The sequence below is a fragment of the Nelumbo lutea genome, chromosome 4, assembly GCF_056320005.1.
Source record: "Nelumbo lutea isolate HS-2025 chromosome 4, American lotus-T2T, whole genome shotgun sequence".
Lineage (NCBI taxonomy): Eukaryota > Viridiplantae > Streptophyta > Magnoliopsida > Proteales > Nelumbonaceae > Nelumbo > Nelumbo lutea.
In genome coordinates this window covers 38,106,841-38,129,956 of record NC_142687.1, presented here as the reverse complement: position 1 = coordinate 38,129,956, position 23,116 = coordinate 38,106,841, and the positions used below count along the sequence as shown (strand labels likewise).

At 36.5% G+C, this 23,116-nt stretch overlaps 1 protein-coding gene across 1 annotated transcript; it reads left to right on the top strand.

Annotated features, from left to right (window-relative positions):
* The first annotated feature begins 1,625 nt into the window (after positions 1 to 1,625).
* EMB1467 (NADH-ubiquinone dehydrogenase) lies at positions 1,626 to 20,155 on the top strand. Its single transcript, XM_088983515.1, has 5 exons — positions 1,626 to 2,268; positions 2,358 to 2,604; positions 6,973 to 7,267; positions 11,573 to 11,947; positions 19,061 to 20,155. The coding sequence occupies exons 1-5, from the start codon at positions 1,833 to 1,835 to the stop codon at positions 19,958 to 19,960; spliced, it is 2,253 nt and encodes a 750-aa protein (XP_088839641.1). The 5' UTR covers positions 1,626 to 1,832; the 3' UTR covers positions 19,961 to 20,155.
* Positions 20,156 to 23,116: the final 2,961 nt, after the last annotated feature.

Sequence of the window (23,116 nt, the reverse complement as noted above, 5' to 3'; positions counted from 1 at the left end):
AGATTTTTAAGTGAACCCATTGCCTACAAACTAGGCTACTCATTACTAACTTTCACTCAAGGAACATTCTAGAGGCTAACATTATCTTGCACTAGAACCTTACACCTTAATTGGGGATCTAAAAGAAGTAAACATTTAAACAAAGATTTCCACCCCTTAGAACAACCAAATTTAAGTCTCATGAGGAAAAAAAAAAGATGAGAAGATGAATATTTAGCCCTTAGAAGCTTAACCTATAATATATGGTCATGATTCAAGAAAACCTAGGCCAATTTTAATTGAAAAGCTAAATTAACCTCAAAAGCTTTTCAAAGACCCAACCCACCTTGGAATTTAGGAGAGCAAATATGTTCCTAATTAGACTAGGCAAAAACCCTTCTTATCTTTTCCAAAATTCCTTTGAATTTAATCAATTTTATCATTCCTTTTCCTAGGCAACTAGGTCACAGACATACTATGATTATGAATTGATTGAAGAGTAAACTTCAAAAGTACCAATGTAAAGGATAAAGAAACCTGTATATATATTCAAAAACAAAGGAACACCCAAATATTTGATATTACATCTATATTACCAAATCTCAACTGCCTAAATAAAAGTTTTTTGCCTTTCTGATGAACATTGACATGGATTGGAAACGACAAACCACATCCAAAAGTTAGCCACTTCCTCTCTAGACGCCTTAAGAAAAATACAAACATCTGCAAACAATAAGTGAGGAATAGGAGGAGCATTTTTAGAAACTTTAACACCACAAATTCTTCCCAAAGGTTCCTCTTTTTTTAAGAGTCAAGAAAAAACCTCCATACCCAAAATGAAGAGAGTGGGAGAAAAAGGATCTCTTTGTCTAAAACCATGGGTAGAAATGATATACCCCTCCATTGAACCATATCAAAATAGAATAAGACATAGTGGAAATGAAAATAAATCAACTCACACAACTCACTTGAAAAACCCAAGGCTTTCTTAAGTGCAATAATAAAATCCCATTGAATATGATCATAAGCTTTCATCATGTCTAATTTTGGAGCCAAACATCATAATTTACACCTTTTCGTATAATGCAAAATCTTTTAAGCAAGAATTACATTATCCATCAATTGTCTTGGGACAAAAGCATTCTGATTAGAAGAAATACTCAAATACATTTATCCAAAAAGGATTTTAACCTTGATACCAGAGTGTTTTAGACAAAACTTTATAAACAACATTATGTTATGTTTGGTTTGAAGGAAAAAAGGTGGGAAAGGCAGGAAAAGAAAGAGAAACCAATACAAGGTTTGTAAAGATTTTCTTATCTTTTTCTTCCTTTCCCTACATTTTCCTTCAAACCAAACATAGCATGGGCCTCACCTGCATTATATGTGGGCTTGACGTGGGCCTGGAAATTTCTTTCCTGGACCGGGCAATGCGGGCCGGGTGGAAAATCCCTACACACTACACACCAACCTAATACAAGGAAATAAGCCAAATCCGTTGGAGCGCTGGGCTAAAACCGTTAAATCACGGCTCTCGATGATGGGCCACATCAACCACATCAATTCATCAAGGGTCGTGATTTCACGGTTTTATCCCTAGGCTACTCCAACGGGAGTGCCGGAGTGGCTGGTTTTTAAGCGCCCGATGCTTATTTTGGTCTTATGTTGAACACACGCTACCCACACAGTGCGTTTAGCATCCCCGCCCACGTATCGGGAACGCAGTTGCCCAAAACGATCCCAAAAGCAAAACCCGAAACAGATCCAAAATCGCGAGTCATTTCTGACTTTAGAGAGAGAGAGAGAGTGAGGGATAGAGAGAGATAGACAGAGAGAAGGAGAGAGAGTGAGAGATGGGGCTGGGGTTGCTGGCTCTCCGATCTTCAAGAGCTTCTGCACTGAGTCGCTTTTATAGGGTTCTAGCATCTCAGAACCCCTGCAATGGCGTCAGAGGGATTGTTTCTACACCGGAGCTTCAAAACGCAGAAGCGGCTGCAGCGGCAGCACAACCAGAACCAACACCTGTGGTCCCTCCTCGAACCCCAGTCGCCGGAGCTAGGGTTCAGTTCGCCAACCCGGAAGACGCGATCGAGGTCTTTGTTGATGGATATCCTGTGAAGATCCCCAAAGGGTTCACTGTCTTACAGGCTTGTGAGGTGGCTGGAGTTGATATTCCTCGTTTCTGTTACCACAGTCGCCTATCCATTGCCGGTAATTGCCGTATGTGCTTGGTCGAAGTCGAGAAATCGCCCAAGCCTGTAGCTTCCTGTGCCATGCCTGCGCTTCCAGGTTAGGGTTCTAGTGCGGTTACTTGGTTCCATTGGTTGCATATATTTATTTCTTTTCGATTCCGATTTATGTGAAGCTGCTGGATATAGGGATGAAAATTAAGACGGATACACCGGTTGCAAAGAAAGCGAGAGAAGGGGTGATGGAGTTTTTGTTGATGAATCATCCTTTGGACTGTCCAATTTGTGATCAGGGTGGAGAATGCGACCTTCAAGATCAGTCCATGGCATTTGGATCTGATCGAGGCCGGTTCACTGAAATGAAAAGATCTGTCGTTGATAAGAATCTTGGTCCCCTGGTCAAGACAGTTATGACTCGTTGTATCCAGTGTACAAGGTTTAGATTCTACACCAAATCCTTGTCATTTTTTTTTTTTGATGAACACCAAATCCTTGTCATTGCTTCTATTCTTCTTTACATGGATTGCTTGAACCTTGAAATTGATTTTATGGAACACCTTATCATTGCTTTTAGATATTGCACGCAGATGATAATTCTTTTATTCATTTTGGCACTTCTAGGTTTTAACACTAAGAGTACCTAAATGTGTGTTCTGTTGGACATAATTGTTAATCAATACATATAATTTGTTTATATCTTAAAGAGGATGCTAATGACAATTGGTTGACAGCCAGGTTCAGATTTTATGCACGAGATGGATTACACTGAGAAAAAAAAAAAATAAAACATGGGTGCATGGATGTATCTCCATAAGCATTGAAGGTTTATAAATGCTAATATTAACATGGATAAAATAGGGATTGTTGGATCTGTCACTATTCCCATTAGAATCTAAAATATAAACATTACAGTTTGCCATCTTCTATGATACTGTGATTGACCAGAGCAGTTGCTGGAAGGGAATATTGATATTCATCCAAGTTGTTCTGCTTCTTTAAATCTATGGGATTGTAAAGGGTAGTTTTGCCTCCTTAGTTAATTCTATCATATTGTTGAGCATTTTGATTCCAATGGTCCTAATTCATTGTATTAGGGCGAGGCTAATGTAGGTGCACACATTTCTCAAATCTATTTATATCTTTTAAGGCAGTTACGACTTCATGCATTTTTTTACAAAGAATTGCATACATCATAAACCTATATTTTTATGATAATTGACCTATATGGATTCTTAATACCTCTTTTATTGAAACTAGAGAGCTTGTAAAAATTATTTGGTCCATCAGCTTCAAGTCCTATATTCTGATGTTAGAGGCTAGAAATTTTGGGGGCTTCTCCTTTCTGTTCTATATAAGAGTTTGCTTTTTAGGTCCACTATGAATAATTATGACTTAGGAGCAATTAGTAAAAGATGTTATAGCCAATATGTTCATTTTTGTTATTCTTTTAAGTAACTTAAAGATTTACCTTTAGTGCCTTGAGAGAGCTCTGTGTAATTTTTCCTTTTTAATATGAATGTGGTTGCCTTGTCATTAGCATTTCCTTTCTTTTTCTTCCCACCAGGTTTAGATTATTATTAGCCTGGCATCCATTCTTTTATTTTTGGTTATTGTCCCTGTGCGGGTTAAAAATCTGCATGTTGGTCTGCTTCATTCTTGTTTCCATAGTTTTCAAGGTGCCAAGGCGAGGCTAGGTGACCATGGGGCGCCCATGCGTCTAGGCACCTAGCACTTGCCTAGGCGATAGAATTTAAAACTAAGGTTTCCTATGGATTTCTACCCTTTTGAACTAGTTTTTTTTTGGATTTATGTATTCTGCACTTACCTTTGTGCTTGGAACTTGAAAGAACTGAAGGGGCGGAGCCCCTATTTTAGATCAACAAGGAGCAAATACTAAAATAAAAGAAGGAAATGAAAAAGAAAAGTAGGGGGCGGAGCCTCTGTTCTAGACCCAGAAAATCTGGTGAAAAAATATTAAAATAAAAGAAGAAAAGAAGGGACAGAGCTCCTGTTTCAGAAACCAATGATGAGAACAAACAAAAGCTGAAAAAAATGGAAGAAATTAAGAAAAAAAGGAGGCGGAGCCCCTGTTTTAGACCCAGAAAAGATGGTGAAAAAATATTAAAATAAAAGAAGGGGCGGAGCCCCTGTTCTGCCCCTGTTTCAGACACCAATAATGAGAAAAAAAAGCTGAAAACATGCAGGCAATTTAAGAACAAAAGAAGGGGGCGGAGCCCCTGTTTTAGTCCAATAAAATGATTCAAAAAACTTGGAGAAAAGATACAAAAGAGGAGAAAATGGGGTGTAACCACTGTTTTAAACCAGGAAACAGAGAAGAAGAAGAAGGATTAACTCACCTTGACTTTAGAGGACTGCGTGGGAATGATGGAGGCTGTTGTTCTCTCATCTTCCTCAGTTCGATACTTCGATTCCATTGTCAATGTGAAACCTTCGAAGATTAACTTTGTTTTTACTTTCCTCAATACAAAAGCATGATAGCGTGCAATAGGTTCTATTATAATAACTAAAACAACCAATAAAATATTATATATTATATATATTTTTTATTTAATAATATTTATATAAGCATGCACCTAACATAGTTGGCGTTTGGGCGAGACGTTCTTTGAAAAGTGCCTAGTCACCTAGGCAAGGTGTCGCCTTGACAACTATGCTTATTTCTTTTTTGAAAGAAGATGGCATTGTATCCATAAGGGAGAGGGAGAGATTCCCTCAAATGGGAGGATTAAGAAAGAACAAGGAAGAAACCGACATTGAAGGAATTTGACTTTTACAAAACAAAATTGTCTTCCCTGATTATCCTGCCCCACTAGTTGCTGTAGTGATTATACTTGATTCCCACTAAACAATTGATGGTTGATTCTGACCCGATGAGGCATCTCTCAGTGCTCCCAAAAAACGCCCTCAATTCTGGTATTGGAGTCTTAGAATGATCCGTTATTATGCTCCCTCCAAATGTTCCAGCAGATAGCTGAGGGAACCATATTCCATTAGAACTCTCCCATGTTTACTGACAGCCTTAGATTGCCAAGATGAGATCAGACTCTGAAGATCAATGGGAGTCACCAGCTGAAAGCCAAATAACTTCAAAGCATGACACCAGATGTTATGAGTGAAACTAAAATGAATAAGTGCTGGGTGTTTTCCTCTGCTGCACCTCATAAACAACACTGATTTATAATGATAATGTGTTTGAGCTGCAGATTGTCCATTGTTGGTATGCTTCATTCTTTTATCATCCAAAAGTTATATGAATTTGAGATTTCTGTGGTACTTGGGAAAATAGTTGTAAGGGGCCGTTCATAATAGTTGAAGTGACTGAAGTGAATGACTTACTGCATTGTCATCCATACAAAATGACTTATTGCCTTGTCTTTTAGTGAATAAGTTAAGGTTTTTTATTTTTTTATTTTTTTATTTTTTTTTGAGAAATGATGAATATTATTGATAAAAGGTAGGGTAAGGCTGCTGAGGGAGAGGTTTCCTCAATAGCCAGATCCAAGAAGCTAGGCAACAGGCTAGACATTATACTGAGAAGTCATCTTGCCACAAAATAGCATTCCAACGATTAACAAAATGTTTAAAATGAAAACCCTGAAGAGGTCACTAATGGAGGCCCATTCAACCACGGTTTTTTTCAGCATCTGCACATACTTTCTCAGAGGACCAGTTTTATCTTCAAACAGGTGTCTGTTCCTCTCTTTCCAAATGCACCCACAAACCACCAAAGGAGATGCTTTCCACAGGACCTTACCCTTCTTGGAAAAAGCCTGACCATGCCAATGAGACAAGAGGGAAGCAGAGTCTCGGGAGTAACCCAGTTCATGCCAAACAGACTTAAAACATGAGCCCAAAACCTTGTGAGGGCAGCTACAGAGAACTAGGGGTGCAAATGGACCGGATCATGATCTGATCCGATCTGATCATATTTTTGTCGAATTCAGATATCTCCTTGTTGGATTTTCAGATTGGATCGGATAATGGGTTCCAGTTGAATATCGGATCACCCCTATCCGTCTGAAAGAATCTGATATATATTGCACTTTTGCAACTTTTTATAAAAAGACAGTATATATTAATATATATGATGAAATTAGTCGAAAAAATACTTGTATTTTTTTTCTTCATATAAATTGTTATGCCTTTTTTTAATAATTTATTAAAAATTTCAGAAATTAAATTGGATTGGATCAGATTTGGATATCCAACTTCCATCAGATTTAAATTGACATTGGTGAGATTTGTCCAGGTCTTCGGATTTCGGGTATACCCTGATTTAAATCCGATCTGATCCATTTGCACCCCCTACAGAGAACAAGGAGATGCTGAGCAGATTCTTCATCTTCCCTACATAAACAACAGTGAATGACAAGACTCATTCCTTTTTTCCTCCCCTGGACCTTATTTTTAAGGAGGTTGTAAGCTCTTTAGTGGCTGAAGCTGAAATTGGATTGGTTATTATACCCTTGATTATTTTATTATTTAATTATTCTATCTATTAGAAACTTAGAAAGCAATGCAATAAGTTTTTGTCCCTTCATCTGTTATTAAACAGCCCCTAAAGTCAATGTTATTTGTTGGTTCAGCTATGTGGCTTTTAAAGGAAGATGGTTGAATTTTCATTTTTGACAACTTTATGAGAAGTAGTTCAGCAAATTTGTTTTGATATGGTAACTTATAAAATAAAATCTTTTGCTATAGTAGTACAAACAATACAAACAAAATGGTTCTTCTTGAATCTTTAAACAGAATTTTCATGGGAGCTAGTTGTTTGTTTTAACAGGTGTGTCAGGTTTGCTACTGAGGTTGCTGGCGTTCAGGATCTTGGCATGTTAGGCCGTGGAAGTGGAGAGGAAATTGGTACTTATGTTGAAAAATTGATGACAAGTGAACTCTCAGGAAATGTTATAGATATCTGTCCTGTGGGAGCCCTCACGTCAAAACCTTTTGCTTTCAAAGCTCGTAATTGGGAGTTAAAGGGCACAGAGAGCATTGATGTCACAGATGCAGTTGGTTCCAACATCAGAATTGATAGTAGAGGTCCAGAGGTCATGCGCATTGTCCCACGACTAAATGAGGTTAACTTTAGTTCTTTCATCCTAATGTTTCTATTTTCCTCCTTAAGTTTATTGTTTTGATTATGCCATGGTATTTTCTTCCTTAAAATTTGTTAAATTTTGTTGCCAATTTGAACTGGAATTTGTGCAGCAAATATTAGTTTTCTATGAACTTAGCAATTTTCTGATTCCTCCCCCAATGAGACCTAGTGGTTGTACCACCACCTTTACAATATCATTTCTAAAGTGCTCTCTCCTTGATTGACAACTATGTTATAGGCCTTACGTGCACAACTTGGGGTTTTATAGAACTCTGTCTGATCTAAATTTAGTATACACTTGATACTAACTGGTTTCTCCTGGCAATTTTTTAAGTGCTATGGATTGTGCCATTAACTCACTATTTTAGCTCATTTAGTCATCTTAATAGTTATTGTGTTCCATGTGAAATGAAAGAGACATTTTCGTTTGATTCTATGCTTGGTATAGGCATGGTCCCATGACATGACATGGCATCGTGTACAATGTCATGAAATTACATGTACATCATTGTAAGTTTTGCACCATTTCCTATCATTTTGAAAGATAAAGAAATGTAGGCAAAACCACTTGTTTTGATTGGTATGTAGACACAACTACCTTCAACTTTGTATTAGAATTGTATAATTTCTGTTTATATTAATTAAAATTTCCATTGTTGCTGATCAGTAAAAACTACTTTTAGCTTCTATGTTTGTATGGATCATAACATTTCATAATTAATAATATATATTTTTTGATCAATAACAGGAACCCATTAGATTAATACAAAATGTAGTTACAGCACTCTAGAGAGAGATAAAAAGGCTTAACTCTATCCAGGAGGGCAACAAAGAAAAAATTCTAGACATTGTTAAAAACTGAAGTGAGAAGTGAGAACAATGACTGAATCAGTGAAGGGAGGAGAGGAGTATAGGGCAGAGCCCTGTTTTTTCAAAAAAATAAGCAAAAAAGAAAAAAGATGATGATGATGATGATGATGAGTGGAGAAAGGGAGGACTGAGGAGTATAGGGGCGGAGCCCCTGTATTTTTCGGAAAAAAAATGAAAAAATGTCTGAGCTGAGAAGAGAGAACTCAGGACTGATTTGACTGAAATCTGGAAAAGAGAAGAAGAAGACTGCCGGAGCCCCTGTTTTTTCGAAGAAAAAAGGGAAAATGTCTGAAATCTGAAGAAGAAGAAGAAGAAGAAGAAGAAGAAGAAGAAGAAGAAGAAGAAGAAGCAGAAGAAGATTAGAACTTACCTGCTGGAGCTGAGGTGCAATGGAGCTGGGCTGGGGCTTGAAGTTTTCAGTTCTCCTCTCCAATTGAACCAAAAAAAACCCTTATGACATAAAGAAAAACCAGGTTGTATACTTGGTCTTAATAATAAAATGATATCATGTAACCAGATTTATTTTAAAAGAATAAAACATCCAATAAAATATCAAAACAATAACTTTAAAAAATATCAAAACAATAAATTAAAAAAAAGTTTTTTAGATGAATGTAGGTGCCTGCCTAGGCGCCTAGGTGCCCACTTAAGTCTCTGGGTGGGTACCTAATATGCAAAACTTATGACGTTTGGGTGAGGTGACCATGAAAAATCGCCTAGTCGCCTTGACAACTATGAATATAATACATTTCTGATTTTGATTGCTTAAAATTCTAGACATCGGTTATCTTTGTACATGTGTAAACTATGTCTTTGTTAAAATTTAAAATTTATATTATATGTTGAGCCTCTTTAAACTTTTATATGAGAAGACTGAAAGGTTCAGTTTTAAATCTATATGGAAAAATTTTGATAGTGAAACTTCATAAAAGATGGATGTTGAATTAATCTATTGAAGGTTATGGAAATTGGAGGCCCCATATAGTTCAGATTAAGGTTATGGTCTTATGAAAGTTACAGAATAACACTGCAAACTTTATCAAACTATTGAAATACAACTATAGAAAAAATAATATTCAAAGAATCAATACACATGAAGGATCCATTGCACAATCAAAACCAACCAAAACAAAATTCAATCATGTAGATGTAGCAAATCACATGTATTCTTCTACATTTTTGACAATGTAAAGACTGATCAATATATTAAGACGTGGTCCATTGCCATGATCATAAATTAATATAATTTCTTTACATTCATATGGAACTCCTAATTTGTTGTGCATCCCTTTACTTGTTAGCTTAACACCATGGTTTAAAATGTTGGTGCTGCTGGAAATGGTAATGTTCATTAAAACAACAATTAAACACATACAAAATCAACCACTCACCGCATGAGTGTTGTCCCCAAAAATATTATAAAATTTACAACACAACCCAAAATAGGTTTTCCCTGAGGGTCCCCTGCTTTGCCAAAGTATTAGCCAAAGCATTGGCTGACCTCCTTGCCTACTTGAAGATTACTCCAGCTTCCCTTGCTAAGCAAAGAATCTCCCTCTTATGCTGTCTAAAGGTCCATACCCACAACCCCAAGCTTTTTGTCTGCAGCCAACCCATTAACAGTTTAGAGTCTCCCTCCACCTCGAAATTTTGAAATCCACATTGCTTGGCCAGCCTCAAACCTTGAAGTAGGGTCATAAGCTCAGCTCTTAAAGAATCTCCCACACCTATGGAGCCAGAGGATAGTGCTAGCAGCCTGCCCTCCCTGTCCCTGAATACTCCCCCAACTCTAGAGGACCCTTGGGTTGCCCAATGAATTTCCATAGTTCAATTTTACTCTTTGTTATGCTGTGGTTGTCCATTGAACCTGAACCACAACCTTTGCAGTTGAAAACTTTGCCACTACCGGCCGCCTCCTAAAGATGCCCTATGCTGAATAATCTTTGAATAAGTCAGTTGCTTTCAGCCAGTGTTATGACCTTAATAAGTATGCAGTCAATGACTTGCTCCTTAGTTCTCTATTCCCCATAGAAAATTCTATTATTCCACTCTTCCCATAATGACCAAAGGATAGCTGCTCTTGTGGCTCTTCAGATCACCCTTCTCCTTTTCTTTGGTATTGTGAAGAAACTTGGTTCAAATTGACTTTCCACATCTAGAGGAGGGATCCACCTGCAATCACAGGGAGAAGAAAACCAAATATTGTAAAAATGGTGGTCTATATGTTAGGAGAGAAACTCCAGAATTTTTCATAACAAAGGCAGTCAAGGGGAAGATGTATGGCAAGAAATCGTGGGCAAACTGTTTTCTTGGTCATTGGCTCAGTTTAACTTAAATAGTTCAGACTTTAGTTCCCTTTTTGATTATGTAAATCTTTTTGTAAATGCTGATGGGATAGTGGTTTAGTCTTTGTATGGTTCTCCCTGTTACAGCCTCTGGCTGTACAGGGTTTTATTTCTTTTAATGAAAATCATACTTTACCTCTTCTCAAAAAAATGTAAAATTTCTAGACATGGTGGTAACATTGTGAAATATGTGGAGATACAAAACGATATTTTATGAAATACTAAAAGAAAAATAGGTACACCCTTTTAGATTGTTATCTTGTTCCAAACTATCAAACAAAGCCAAGATTCTATTAGACCAACCAAGTATTCAGTTATACAAACAAAAACTAAGGTTTAGCATCACCACATCCAACAAGAATATAAACCCAACTCGTAGTGGTCATTATTTGCATTAGGTGGGCAATAATACTGCTAATCCATCCACATAACAACAATATTGTTGCCAACTTTATGTAATAAGATATTGTGTATTCCACATGCTGCTGGGAGTTTTCATTGACAAATATGTTGATGCCGGTAAGATTTCATGACTCATGGAAATGGAAATATGTTGTGAAAATATTCACAAATATGTGGACATTATAAACTATGGTTAGCATTAGTGTTTATTATTTAAAAATTAAATTTTGTAAACAATATTATGATTGGAAAGCATTAAATACATTAGGGCCCATCCTGGATCCCAATTATATGATCAAACTTCAGCCTGATTAAAGCCTAGAAAAGACTGGTTGAATGTTTTTTTTCCATGTTCTTTCATGAGGATCCTCCTATTTTAGCAAGTTTCTGAGTCAAATTCTGCCCCGGTTCTGATTGCCTGCTTTTCTGATAAGCATCTTCCACTTTGCAAAGCTTATGCATAGTTTATTTGGTGATTATTGATTTTGTTTCTTACATGGTACTTTCATCACGATACCTTATTCTTTTGTTTTGGAAACTTAAGGAGTGTTCTGGTGTTGTCCACCTAACCTTGGGGGTGTCGTTAGATATAATGGTCATTTTAGCATCTTCAATTAAGCACTTTGACTAAGGATATCTTCTCAGCCTGCTTCCTCTTTCTCTTGTAGGATATTAATGAGGAATGGATATCAGATAAAACACGTTTCTGTTATGATGGCTTGAAAAGGCAGAGACTAAATGACCCTATGATTCGTGGCTCTGATGGATGCTTCAAGGCTGTAAGCTGGCGTGATGCACTTGCTGTGGTTGCTGAGGTTGTCCACCAAGTTAAGCCTGAGGAAATTGTTGGTGTTGCTGGTCAGCTTTCTGACGCAGAATCCATGATGGCACTGAAAGATTTATTGAACAAAATGGGGTCAAACAATGTTTGGTGTGAAGGAAATGGAAATCTCCCTCAAACTGATCTGCGTTCAGGCTTCCTTTTGAACAGTAACATTAGTGGTCTTGAGAAGGCAGATGTTTTTCTTTTGATTGGTAGCCAGGTATCGTCATGACATCTTTATACCTTGTTTAAATGTAGTGAAATTATGTTTTCATGAACTTGTTCCTCCCAACCACAGAGAAAAATGGAAAGTATAAAAAGGAGGAAAGAAAAGCTTCCTTTGCTACTTTGCTTGAAAATACACAATAAATAGCTCACACATTTAGGTGCAGTTTGAAACATATTCCAACTATTTAAATATCTCAAATATTGAGTAGACCACAGAAAAGAAAAAGCGTATAGGAGATGATCCTTGTAAGATGGAACTATGTTTGTCATGTAATCATAGATTGCAGACTCACCAGGTTGACTTGATTCCTAAGCCTGGGGATTTGAGTCATGGTGTTAACATAATATACAGTATATGTGTTTGCGCTTACATAATTGGTAAGGATCTTGATCGGTCCGAACAAGTCAGCTCACTTCTGACCCTATTATAATTTGGAACTCAAAATGAACACTCTGACCCAATCCTATTAATAGTTGGAACTAAAATTCAGACAGACTCAGTCCCTATGAAATGGGTTTGGATCAGTTTGGGTCTATCAGGTTGGCCTGGATGACAGCCTACATATGCACCAAGAGAAAATAATGAGCTTATCTCTTTTCTTAAACTTATGGTCCCACATAATCTCCTATCTACATTTTCTTGATAGAGCTTTACCCAAAGTTATGAAATTATGATTTGTGTAACTGTTTTATGAGAATGTGAAAGCTTTTTTTTTTTTTTAAATATAAAAAATGTAATGTCATGTAAGCATATACTGATAAAAAAATGTCATGTAAGCATATGAAATACTAAATTATTACATGACTCCCTGGGTCAATTCCATAACTTCCAAGTTGGCTCCCCTGCTGACCTTGCCAAGCTGAGTCAGAAGACTGATTTGGTGAGCTATGCATGTGACAGTGCTGGCCTCATGGAGGGATATTTAATAGCTATATTTGGATAGCATTCTAAAATCTGGTCGCATTATTGAATCGTATAAAATCCTAAAAATTCAACCATGTGAAACACTGAAATCCCATAGAATTTTGTCCAGGAGTCCAACCAGATTTTAGAATGTGAAAGGTTATTATGAAATTATGATTTGTGTAGCTGTTTATGAGAATGTGAAAGTTTATTATAAATATAAAATGTAATATCACAAAAGCATCTAAAATACTAAATTATTACTTGACTCACTGGTTCAACTCCATAACTTCCAAGTTGGCTCCCCTGCCAACCTTGCCAAGCTGAGTCAAAAAGCCGAGTTGGTGAGCTATGCATGTAACAGTGCTGTCTTCATGGAGGGATGTTTAATGGCTATTTGGATAGCATTCTAAAATCTGGTTGAATTGTTGAATTATATAAAATCCACCATTTGAAATCCCATAGAATTTGTCAAAACCAGTGCTAAACTCATTGTCTAGAATCCCAGATAAAACATGTTTAAATTAAATAATTGGTATATATTATAGAATTGCTTCTAGAATCTGCATTTAGAATCGAAAAATGAACATATTGAAATTCTTATCGGAACCCAACTCTGGAAGTTTGGACTCTGGATAGAATGGTGGTGCTAGATGATTAGTATAAAGACACAATTTTAAGAACAGAGACAAAAATGAGAAATAACAACTTAACAAGAAAGAAAGAACAGAGATAGAGAAGGGGCTTGGGGGGGGGGTTGGAAAGGGAAAAGAAGGAAAATAAAATTCCAAATGCACACGATCCTTGGAGTTCTCCCAGCATATCTTGAAAGTAAAGGGTTGTGGGGAGTTTTGCATTTATTTGGGTTCAATATTGTTAGGGTTGGGTGTCTACTGTTATCTTTATTGTTTTCTGGAAATAGTGAAGGAAGGGCAAAAATGAGGCTGGATATAGGGTGCTGGGGTTGTTAGGTTTTATTTGTTGGTGGTTGCTTATCACCCCTCTTATAACCTTTTTCTTTTCCTTCTTAATAAAATTTTCTTTTTTATTTATTACCAAAAAATGATACAAGGAAGGTGCTGAAGCCATTTCTTTTTTTTTTTTTTTTTTATGAATATCCATTTCTTCTTTGATTAGAACCTTAAAAGGCTTAATAGGAATGGAAATTGACACTTGAAATGTAAGAAAGTACATACCTAATGACATCCAAATCTTAAACTGAAGTGGGTGCCGCATTGTGACATGCCATGCATGAAACTATATGATACATTGATTACAGTTTGAGTCACTACCTAGCATGGTCATCAAGGTGTTGCCTCCTAGGTAATGCATGATAAGGTGCCCTTGGTGGGGTGCCTAGCCTGAACTCCTTGACTTGTATGGAAAAGGCATTCACCTTAGTGATAAGGTGTGTGAAAAATTACAAGGTGGGTGCGGGGTGCCTTATTCTAATATTGTTGCTATAGTTGCATCTTATTAGAATGTATGTTGATTTGTTGATTTATTCTATCATATATATATATATATATTATATGCCTAGTTTTGTGGTTTTAATTGAAATGCAAGAGATCAAGGGTTTCGAGAACAGAAAAATAAAGAAAGGATAAAGGAGATCTCCCTACAACTACTCTCTCTCATAGTAAATAGAACAGAGGCTACATCCCTTGTTCATTTTCTCTTTTTGTTACTCTCTATCTTAAACTTTTAGTATAAAATTGTACACTTCTTTAGTTGTTAATTTGATATGAAATTGCTTTACTATATATTATTTTATAGTGTTATTTTTTAAAATGTTGAAATTAGTAGGTTTAAAATGCTATCTTCTTCTTTTGGATATGATGATTTGCAATGCTTTGAGAGGAAAATTAATGTTTAGTAAGGAGCATTGCTATCTTTTCAATTTATATTTATTTTTGAAAAAAGTTAACTAATTTTATTAATGAAAGGAGAGGTACACAAGAGGGTGTACAAGTACAAAGGAGGGGTCGGACCCCTGAGAACTACACAGGAGGACAGGAATCACAGTACAATGACTCTAGAATAACTCCTAATTTTGCTAGACCATCTTTTCAATTTATATTTATGCTTATTGGTAGATAAAAGTAGGAAACTGACCTATAATTTAGTTTTTTTTTTATAATTTTATAAAATCCTATTGCCTAGGCATCCACTTAAGCGACTAGACTAAACTAATATAATGGCCTTTTGGTGGTTGAAACAGAGTCCTGAGTCCTTAACTTGGCCTTCAACTTTTCAACTTGATATATTACATTATTTCTATGAGCTGGTTGTAACCTCAGGTCCTTAGCAACCTTAGTTGTCAATATGCCAAAGTGAAGCTAGGAAAGTTCTATGTTAATTACTTTGTTCTTAATTCATAAAAAAATTACTTTCTTAGTACATAGCATAATGGACATCTATGTTGAAAAAAGAGAAATGATCTTTTCTAAATAAGATAATTTTCATGCCAAAACATAGTAAATCTTCATATCTATAAGGGAATGACATTTAATCTTGTAACTTATATGGATTATGCATATAAAGACCATAGTTGTCAAGGTGATGCCTAGGCAACAAGGCGCCCTTGGAGGCTCGCCTTATCTAATCACCAAGCAATTCTGTACATTGTGTTACAAGCAAGGTTCAAAGTATCGATAGGATATGCCCGATACGGGGCGTATCGTATCGTATCTTTTGAAAAAGATATGGTCTGAAACGCCTGTTTCCAGGTGTTTCGGACCCCCAAATTTTTTAATAATAAAAAGCATGTTAAAAGCTTCCCAAAAAACCAAAATGTGAAAAAAAAACTAAAAAAAAACAAAGTTTTGGCCGTTTCTAAGTACTGATTCGATACGACTGAAACTCTATCGTATCGATATTTTGAACCCTGGTTATAAGTACTTTTATATTCTTAATTTTTTGAGATTATAATTAATAATTATTAAACTAAAATATTCATTTGTGTGTTTATATACTAATTGATTTTTATTATCTTTTTATTTGTTAGGGTTTAATCAGCACAAACATTGATACATGTTGTATTTAACCTTCAAAGACTTCAAAACCTGAACCAATAAGTAAGGAAGAACTTAAAATTTTGCCTTATCAACAAATTATCTTTTTCCTCATCTTCTTCTTCTTCTTCTTCTTCTTCCACTTTTTCCTTTCTTCTTTCCTAAGGGGTTCGGCCCCCATATTTTTTGAATGTTCTTTTTATTTTATTTTTTATTATGAATATGTTGATTTTCTATACTTTAACATGAAGTTTATACTTCTATTATGAAAATTATGGATAATTATTAAGGAAATATGGTTATGGAACCTAGGGAACTACCCTAGGATATATGTTTTTTTATTTGAAAAAGTCCATCGCCTAGGTGACTAGGCGACAAGGCGTTCCCCTAGCCTTGCTTTGGCACACTGAAAACTATGATAAAGTGTTAAAGACATTTTGGTAGAGTTAATTATTAGTCTTATCCATTGTCAGTAGTTCAGCTGTTTGTCTATGCCATGTCATCTCTTGAAGGACGATTGGGGAATCTTCAATCCTTTTGATAAGTTTTTAGACTTCACATGTTATGGGTCTTAAGTCTTAACTTGATATTCCCCCAGACACTCTTAGCCTTGCCATTGGCATCTCAGCTGTTTAATTTAGCTTTTGGTCAGTCGCTACATTTTTCCTGGCATCTTCTGTGTTGATTTTACTTTATCTTTTCAATTGTTTCATCACCTTATTGTTGGGTGGTGCTTTTCATGGTTATTGTTTATCCATGAATAATTACTTCTAGTTTGGCTTCAAGAGCTCTGATTTTTAATCATATGGATATTTAATGTTTATTCCTTGCATACAGTAATTTGGCTGTTTGATGTTTTGTAAGAGTTATGACTTAGATGGTAGAACAGTTGCTTATTGATTTAAGCCATTCTTTGACTTTAGCTTCACCATTTAATAAATTTCAACTACTTTCTTTATGTTTTCAGTGCTAGCAAAGGATGTTAGATGCAACTTATTAAGCAGTTCCTTTTTACAAAAGTATTCATTTTAATTTAACAAAGCTGTTTTTGCTTTTGCCCAATAATCCAAATCATAAAATGAAAATAGTATTAGTTGCCCTCCTTTCACTTTTCTGTTTTGCTTCTCTTCCATTGGGTTTGAGAAAGAATTAATTTGTTCCTTGCCTAGGCATATTCTGGGCATCCTGAAGCACAAATTAGCCATTGTGATTGCACAAATTGTATAATCTCCCCGAGTATATAAGAGGAGTCTATAGAAAGTTCGGTTCCTTATCCTGAATCACCTTATAAACCTTTTTATTATGTAAATCCAAAAGGAATACTAGCGAGAAATTGATATTGATCTTGAAATAAGTGAAGCAACATCTAGTCAGAGTGTTGGCTTAATATCCGTTGCCTTGCAGCCTTCAGAATATCCAAGCCTAATAAAATACCTCAACAAAATTTGGTGCCTCAAAAAATTTACATGTTTTTGTGGATATTCACAAAGAATTGTTTCTCAACAAAAGCCTTCCTAAAACAAAGGGAGTTAGAATTGATCCTAAGTGCAATGTCTGGCGGGCAAAAGAGGAAAACACTGATCACATCTTTATATAATGCCCCTTTGGCAAGATACATCTGGAGCCTAAGCCCATGTATCATTTAGATCTCAATAGACTGGTGAAAGCATTATGCCTTGGATCCACAAGACCCTCGAAGGGCAATACAACAATATGGACTACATTGGGAAAGAACTGCTTTTGTACTTTGGTCTATTTGTCCGAATGGGAATTTATTGATGTTTCAGTATTCTAAGTGCCTCTTGTATCATCGTTGAGAGGTCTGCCAACCTCATGCCATTGTTTTCAGCCAACATCATGGGAGATTGGGAAAACAGAGGAGAGATTAGAGAGTAATGAATTTAGACAAATTACATAGGTAATATGTTCATATGAAATCCTCCAATCCGTCCCTGGATTAAAAACAACTTTGTTGCTTCAGTTAGAGGCAATAATCAAGTTACATCTGGCATATTGCAGTGCACAGGATTTCTTTAGTCTATCAGTCTATGTATGGGTAATCAAAGCAAGAAAGATAGTCTCTGTGTCAATTAGGAAGGCAGAAGGATCTTTTTAAGAAAGGATCTACAATGCATGGAGGGAGACAAAAATCATCATTTACCATATCATATGCTGTACAAAATCCTATGGAGAATTAGAAACATGATTTAAGATATTAGAACCAAGGCAGCTAAGTTCCACCAGACATTCAGCAAAGGTATAGGTCTGCAACTTGGGTGGACTTGGGCTGAACATTTGCTAAAACTTGAATGGGCCTAGCTCGAGGGCCCAGGCCCGATGCTGTAAATTCTTCAAGTTGGGTACTTGACTTAGTCAGGACATTCGAAGCAACCTTGAGTGGATTATCGAGATGATTTTAGGTGGGGAGCTTTCCCCTGCTTCTTGTAGTCCTTGCTTTGAACCAAAAAACAAAGAATCACTTTATAAAATCTCTGCTTGTGAGCTTGTTGATAAATTTGAAAAATAATTGTCTTGACTGCGAATGTAGTGCCCAGAAGATTATGTTCAGTGCCTGTATAGTATCCAAGCTTGAGCTAATTAGCTCATTTGGTCAATTGTTTGATTCTGAGGTTAATTGTATTACAAGCATGGGGTTAATTGTTTGAGTCTACTAAGCTGCTTAAAAGGAACAGAAGAACCACACCATTGCATGTCTTAGGGACATTTTGTTCCATGAACAATACTTGCCATTGTATTATTTTTCGAACATGCCAAATAAGTAGATTACGAGTTTAATGGAAACTAGTGGTTTACCACCAAAAAAAAACAGAATTTGATGGAAACTAGTGTGTGGTGATGATGTGTATTTTCTCCAAGTGGAGTCTGATTCTGAATAATGTCTAAATCTGATAACCATACTTGGTAAGTCAAGTCCTTACGGTCAGTGATGCATTCTTTGTTATATGCACACTAAATAGGCTATTTTGTATTTGATTTTGGAAATTAGGTTTGTACTTGCAGAAACTATCTTGTTGTCTGTTGTCTTATTCATCTTTCTTTGTTCTTTGAGTTGGGTAAAATCCCTGTAATGAAGGTTGAATGTGCAGAATGGTGTGTGCATGAATGTTTTTCTTTTCTTTTCATTTTGGGCATTATTTCTAATGCTATATTTCAATGATGATTTCAGCCAAGGGTAGAAGCTCCAATGGTGAATGCAAGAATTCGTAAGACTGTCCGAGCAACCCAAGCAAAGGTGGGCTATATTGGCCCTCCTACTGATTTTAACTACAATCATCAGCATCTGGGTACAGGTCCTCAAACCCTTCTTGAAATTGCTGAGGGCCGCCATCCATTCTGCTCAGTCCTATTGAATGCGAAAAATCCGGCCATCATTGTCGGTGCTGGGCTCTTTGAACGCAAGGATAAGGATTCAGTTTTCTCTGCTGTTGAAACCATAGCCAAGCTTGGAAAGGTTGTAAGACCTGACTGGAATGGTCTCAATGTTCTGCTTCTAAATGCTGCCCAAGCTGCTGCCCTTGACCTAGGTCTTGCGCCAGAATCTAGAGACAGCATCGAGTCTGCGAAGTTCTTATATCTCATGGGTGCTGATGATGTGAACTTGGAGAAGCTCCCAGCTGATGCTTTTGTTGTCTATCAGGGGCATCATGGCGATCGTAGTGTGTACCGGGCGAATGTTATTTTCCCTGCATCAGCCTTCACTGAGAAGGAAGGGACATATGAGAATACAGAAGGGTGCACACAGCAGACGTTACCAGCTGTCCCCACTGTTGGTGATGCTAGGGATGATTGGAAAATAATCAGAGCACTGTCTGAAGTGGCAGGAGTACGGCTACCATATGATACACTTGGGGCAATTCGGGCTCGTATTAAGGCTGTGGCACCCAATCTCTTGCACACGGACGAGAGGGAGCCAGCAATTGATTCCACCACATTGAAACCTGAGTTCTTCCAGAAGATAAGCATGGCTCCATTTGGAACTTCTGTAGAGAACTTCTATATGACAGATTCAATCACTCGGGCTTCAAAAATAATGGCACAATGCAGTACAATGCTATTAAAGAAATGAAAGTATTGAATTGCTTATTTCTTAATAAAGGTATATAATTACTTCGATATTGCCAGGATTTTTGGCCCTTATTTTGGATTCTTTTGGAAACAGGAACTATTTTCTGGTGCCATAATAGAGTTGTGCTCATAAATGGCCGCTTGACTATTTGTCTCTGTTAACTCCTGTAATTTAAGTTTAGGCAACTTTGAGCAATCCTCTTGTACTTCATATTTTTTATTTTCCTCCAAGAGTTCAGTGCTGGTTTGGGGCATTTTGCTAGTTTACCAGATTTCTACCTTCAATACGTTTTCAGTTTTGAATCCCCCAAAATTAGTATTTAAAATTAAAGGCGTATCTTAAACGATAAATTTTAGGGGATGCACGGTGCTGTATAATTGCAATTATATAGCTGTTGCTTATGTTACATGAACCAGAAAAATGGCATTTGCAATTAAATAACCTCCAAGTGTGTTAATTTTGTATACGGGTTTCACGGCCATACAGAGTTATGTACACAACTTGATTGAACTATTTTCAGTTGGAAACTTGGAATGAAATCAATGAATTCTTGTTCATATAGACATGTTATAGTTTGCACTTCTGTACAGTGCAATTGGTTGATCCTGGTAATTAATTTAACCGAAAATTAGTGCTGTAAATGCATTGAATGGAACCGGATATGGGTAGATCCAAATTTGATAATCATGTTTACGATCAATAACGGTTGATATGAACCATTGTAGGTCTTTACAGTACAATGCCGACCACTCGAGGGTAGGGGTGCGGGGGGATTTAAGGACTGAACTTTCTGCATTTGTTTTTCATTTAATCCTTTGTATTAATATATTTTTTGATAGAAGATAATATTTGATCTACATGACTGAATACTTCAGTGTTTGAAATAATGTTTTCAAACTGTCTTGGACGGTCAGACTGTTTGGCCTGGGAACCATCCAGGTAATCGGTTCCATTTTACCCAAATCCAGTCCCAGGCCAAGAACTGGTGAATTGGTTTGTTGACCATTTTATTTTATTTTTTTTATTGGAATGGGCTGTCCATTTGAACTGGAGAGTCGAACTGTCGAATTGGAAACTGGTGGCCAGAGGGGGGGGGGGCATTCAAACCATCTATACTCTTTTCAAGTTTAGGATTGGAGGATCAGATCCATGGAACAAGCTTGGACTCCGCAATTGGTAATTTGGTCTGGTTTGACCTTAAAATGGTTTAGTTTGGTGTGATAATTCTTCAAACCATAATTTTTTTTTTGCTTTGATTTGCTTTATAAATCAGATCAAAGCATAAACCATATATTCATTTAACTTGTAATTTGATGCCTAATGCTCAGTTTGGAAGGAGTGCAAATGCAAATGTGTAGAGTGCAAAACCTTATATTTTATATATTATTTTTTAATATGTATTTATACTGTACATATTTGTATTTATACTCCTTCCAAACTGAGCCTAACAAGTTGTTTATGTAATTATGTTTGAGAAAGCATAAATATAATTTATATAATAGTACTAAGTGATACTTGTTAACATTTCAATTTGATTTTTGAATTATATTTGTTATCTATATGTAGGTATGCATGTTATTTGGGCTTTCTATTTGGGTTAAACCAATAGAATGATTTAAACTGTATTAGAAACTAGACCAAACCGTAATAGAATGGTTTGGTTTGGTTAGAGAATTTCTCAAACCATTAATGTACTTTTTTGGTCAATATCTTCTTCAAACTGATCCAAACCGAATCGTGAACACCCCTAAGAACAGGTTGCTGGACTGTGGAGTAAATCAGGAATACAAACCAGGTAGGTCATTCCCCTTTATCTCTATTCACTCTAACATTCTTGAAGAACAAAATTACTTGAATATATCTCTCTTGGTGTTTTACAAATTACAATCCCTAGATTTTTATACAAAATCGTCCTAACCATAGAGTTAGTAACAATGTTTTCTTCTTTCCTTTCCTTTTAGTTTTTAGAACTCTATAGACCTATATATTTGAATACATAAGAAAAAATCTAGGAAAAAATGATCCATTTGTGAGACGTACTTATTTTTCTTAAATTTTAGAGCGAAAACATTCTAATCTCAAATTTTTGTTTTAATTAGTTAAATGTTATGAAAATGTGTTCCCCTAATGATCAAATTCCTGCATCATCCGGCCCTGGCCAAAGAAACTGATTTCTCTGCATGTGTATGTTAGCTTTCGTTGTGTTTGGATCGTGTGTCAGGAATATAAGATTCGCGTGTACTTTATATTGAAGTGACAACTAAAGAATTGGGAAATGAGATGGGGTTGATGGGTTTCTTCCACTTGCCCATGTTCATAATATCTTCTTCTAACAGGCTTTTTCCTTAGTTCTGAGCTGATACAGATGCAGCCAAATGAACTGCTATTTCCCCCACCTCACAACTAGACAATTGGTCCTTGTCACGCTACCCTACAAAATGTACATGTACGTGGCTGTCGCCTTCTAGCTTCTGCCTGAAGCCATGAAGGTGGTCAGGCCAGGGCAGGCCAGACCAGACCAGACCAGACCAGATATCTTTGCGTTTAGTTTGCTTCAAAACTAGGGCAAACTAGCTCGTCTCTGATAATGGGCACCGTCTCTCTTCTGACTCTGAGTTCTGAGATGGATCATGAATTGAAAGAACCTAATCTACCTTGTCTGTCTCTGTCACACTTACGCTTTGTCAAGGACTATCTCTCTGCTGGCTGCAGTGATCGATAGGGTCTTGCAGTTGATAAGAGTTTTCCAATACGCGCTTGTAGTTGTAGCTTCAGAGCTCTACAACACTGAGAGTGAGAGGCCTTGTCACCTTTTGGTCCTGAACTCTCTGGCTCCCCAGAAATGGATATATAGATGCATGGTATCTGTCTTTGGAACACAGATTGTGAATAATTGTGATGGGCTCAACTCAATCCCTTATCATCACCATCTTTTGTCCACTGGATTCTCATGTTTTATATTTTTAGTGTCTCCGGAATAACGATTTCTTTCATTTATGACTTATATTTAATTATAAGTTTTTCAAGTATCATGTCTTTTAGGCATCATAATCAAAATGGAATTAATGTCTAAAACTCAATGGTTTTGATAAACTTGAATGAGTTGGGCTCTCATGAAACTGAACTATCTTGGGATGGACTGGGCTTGGCTGGAAG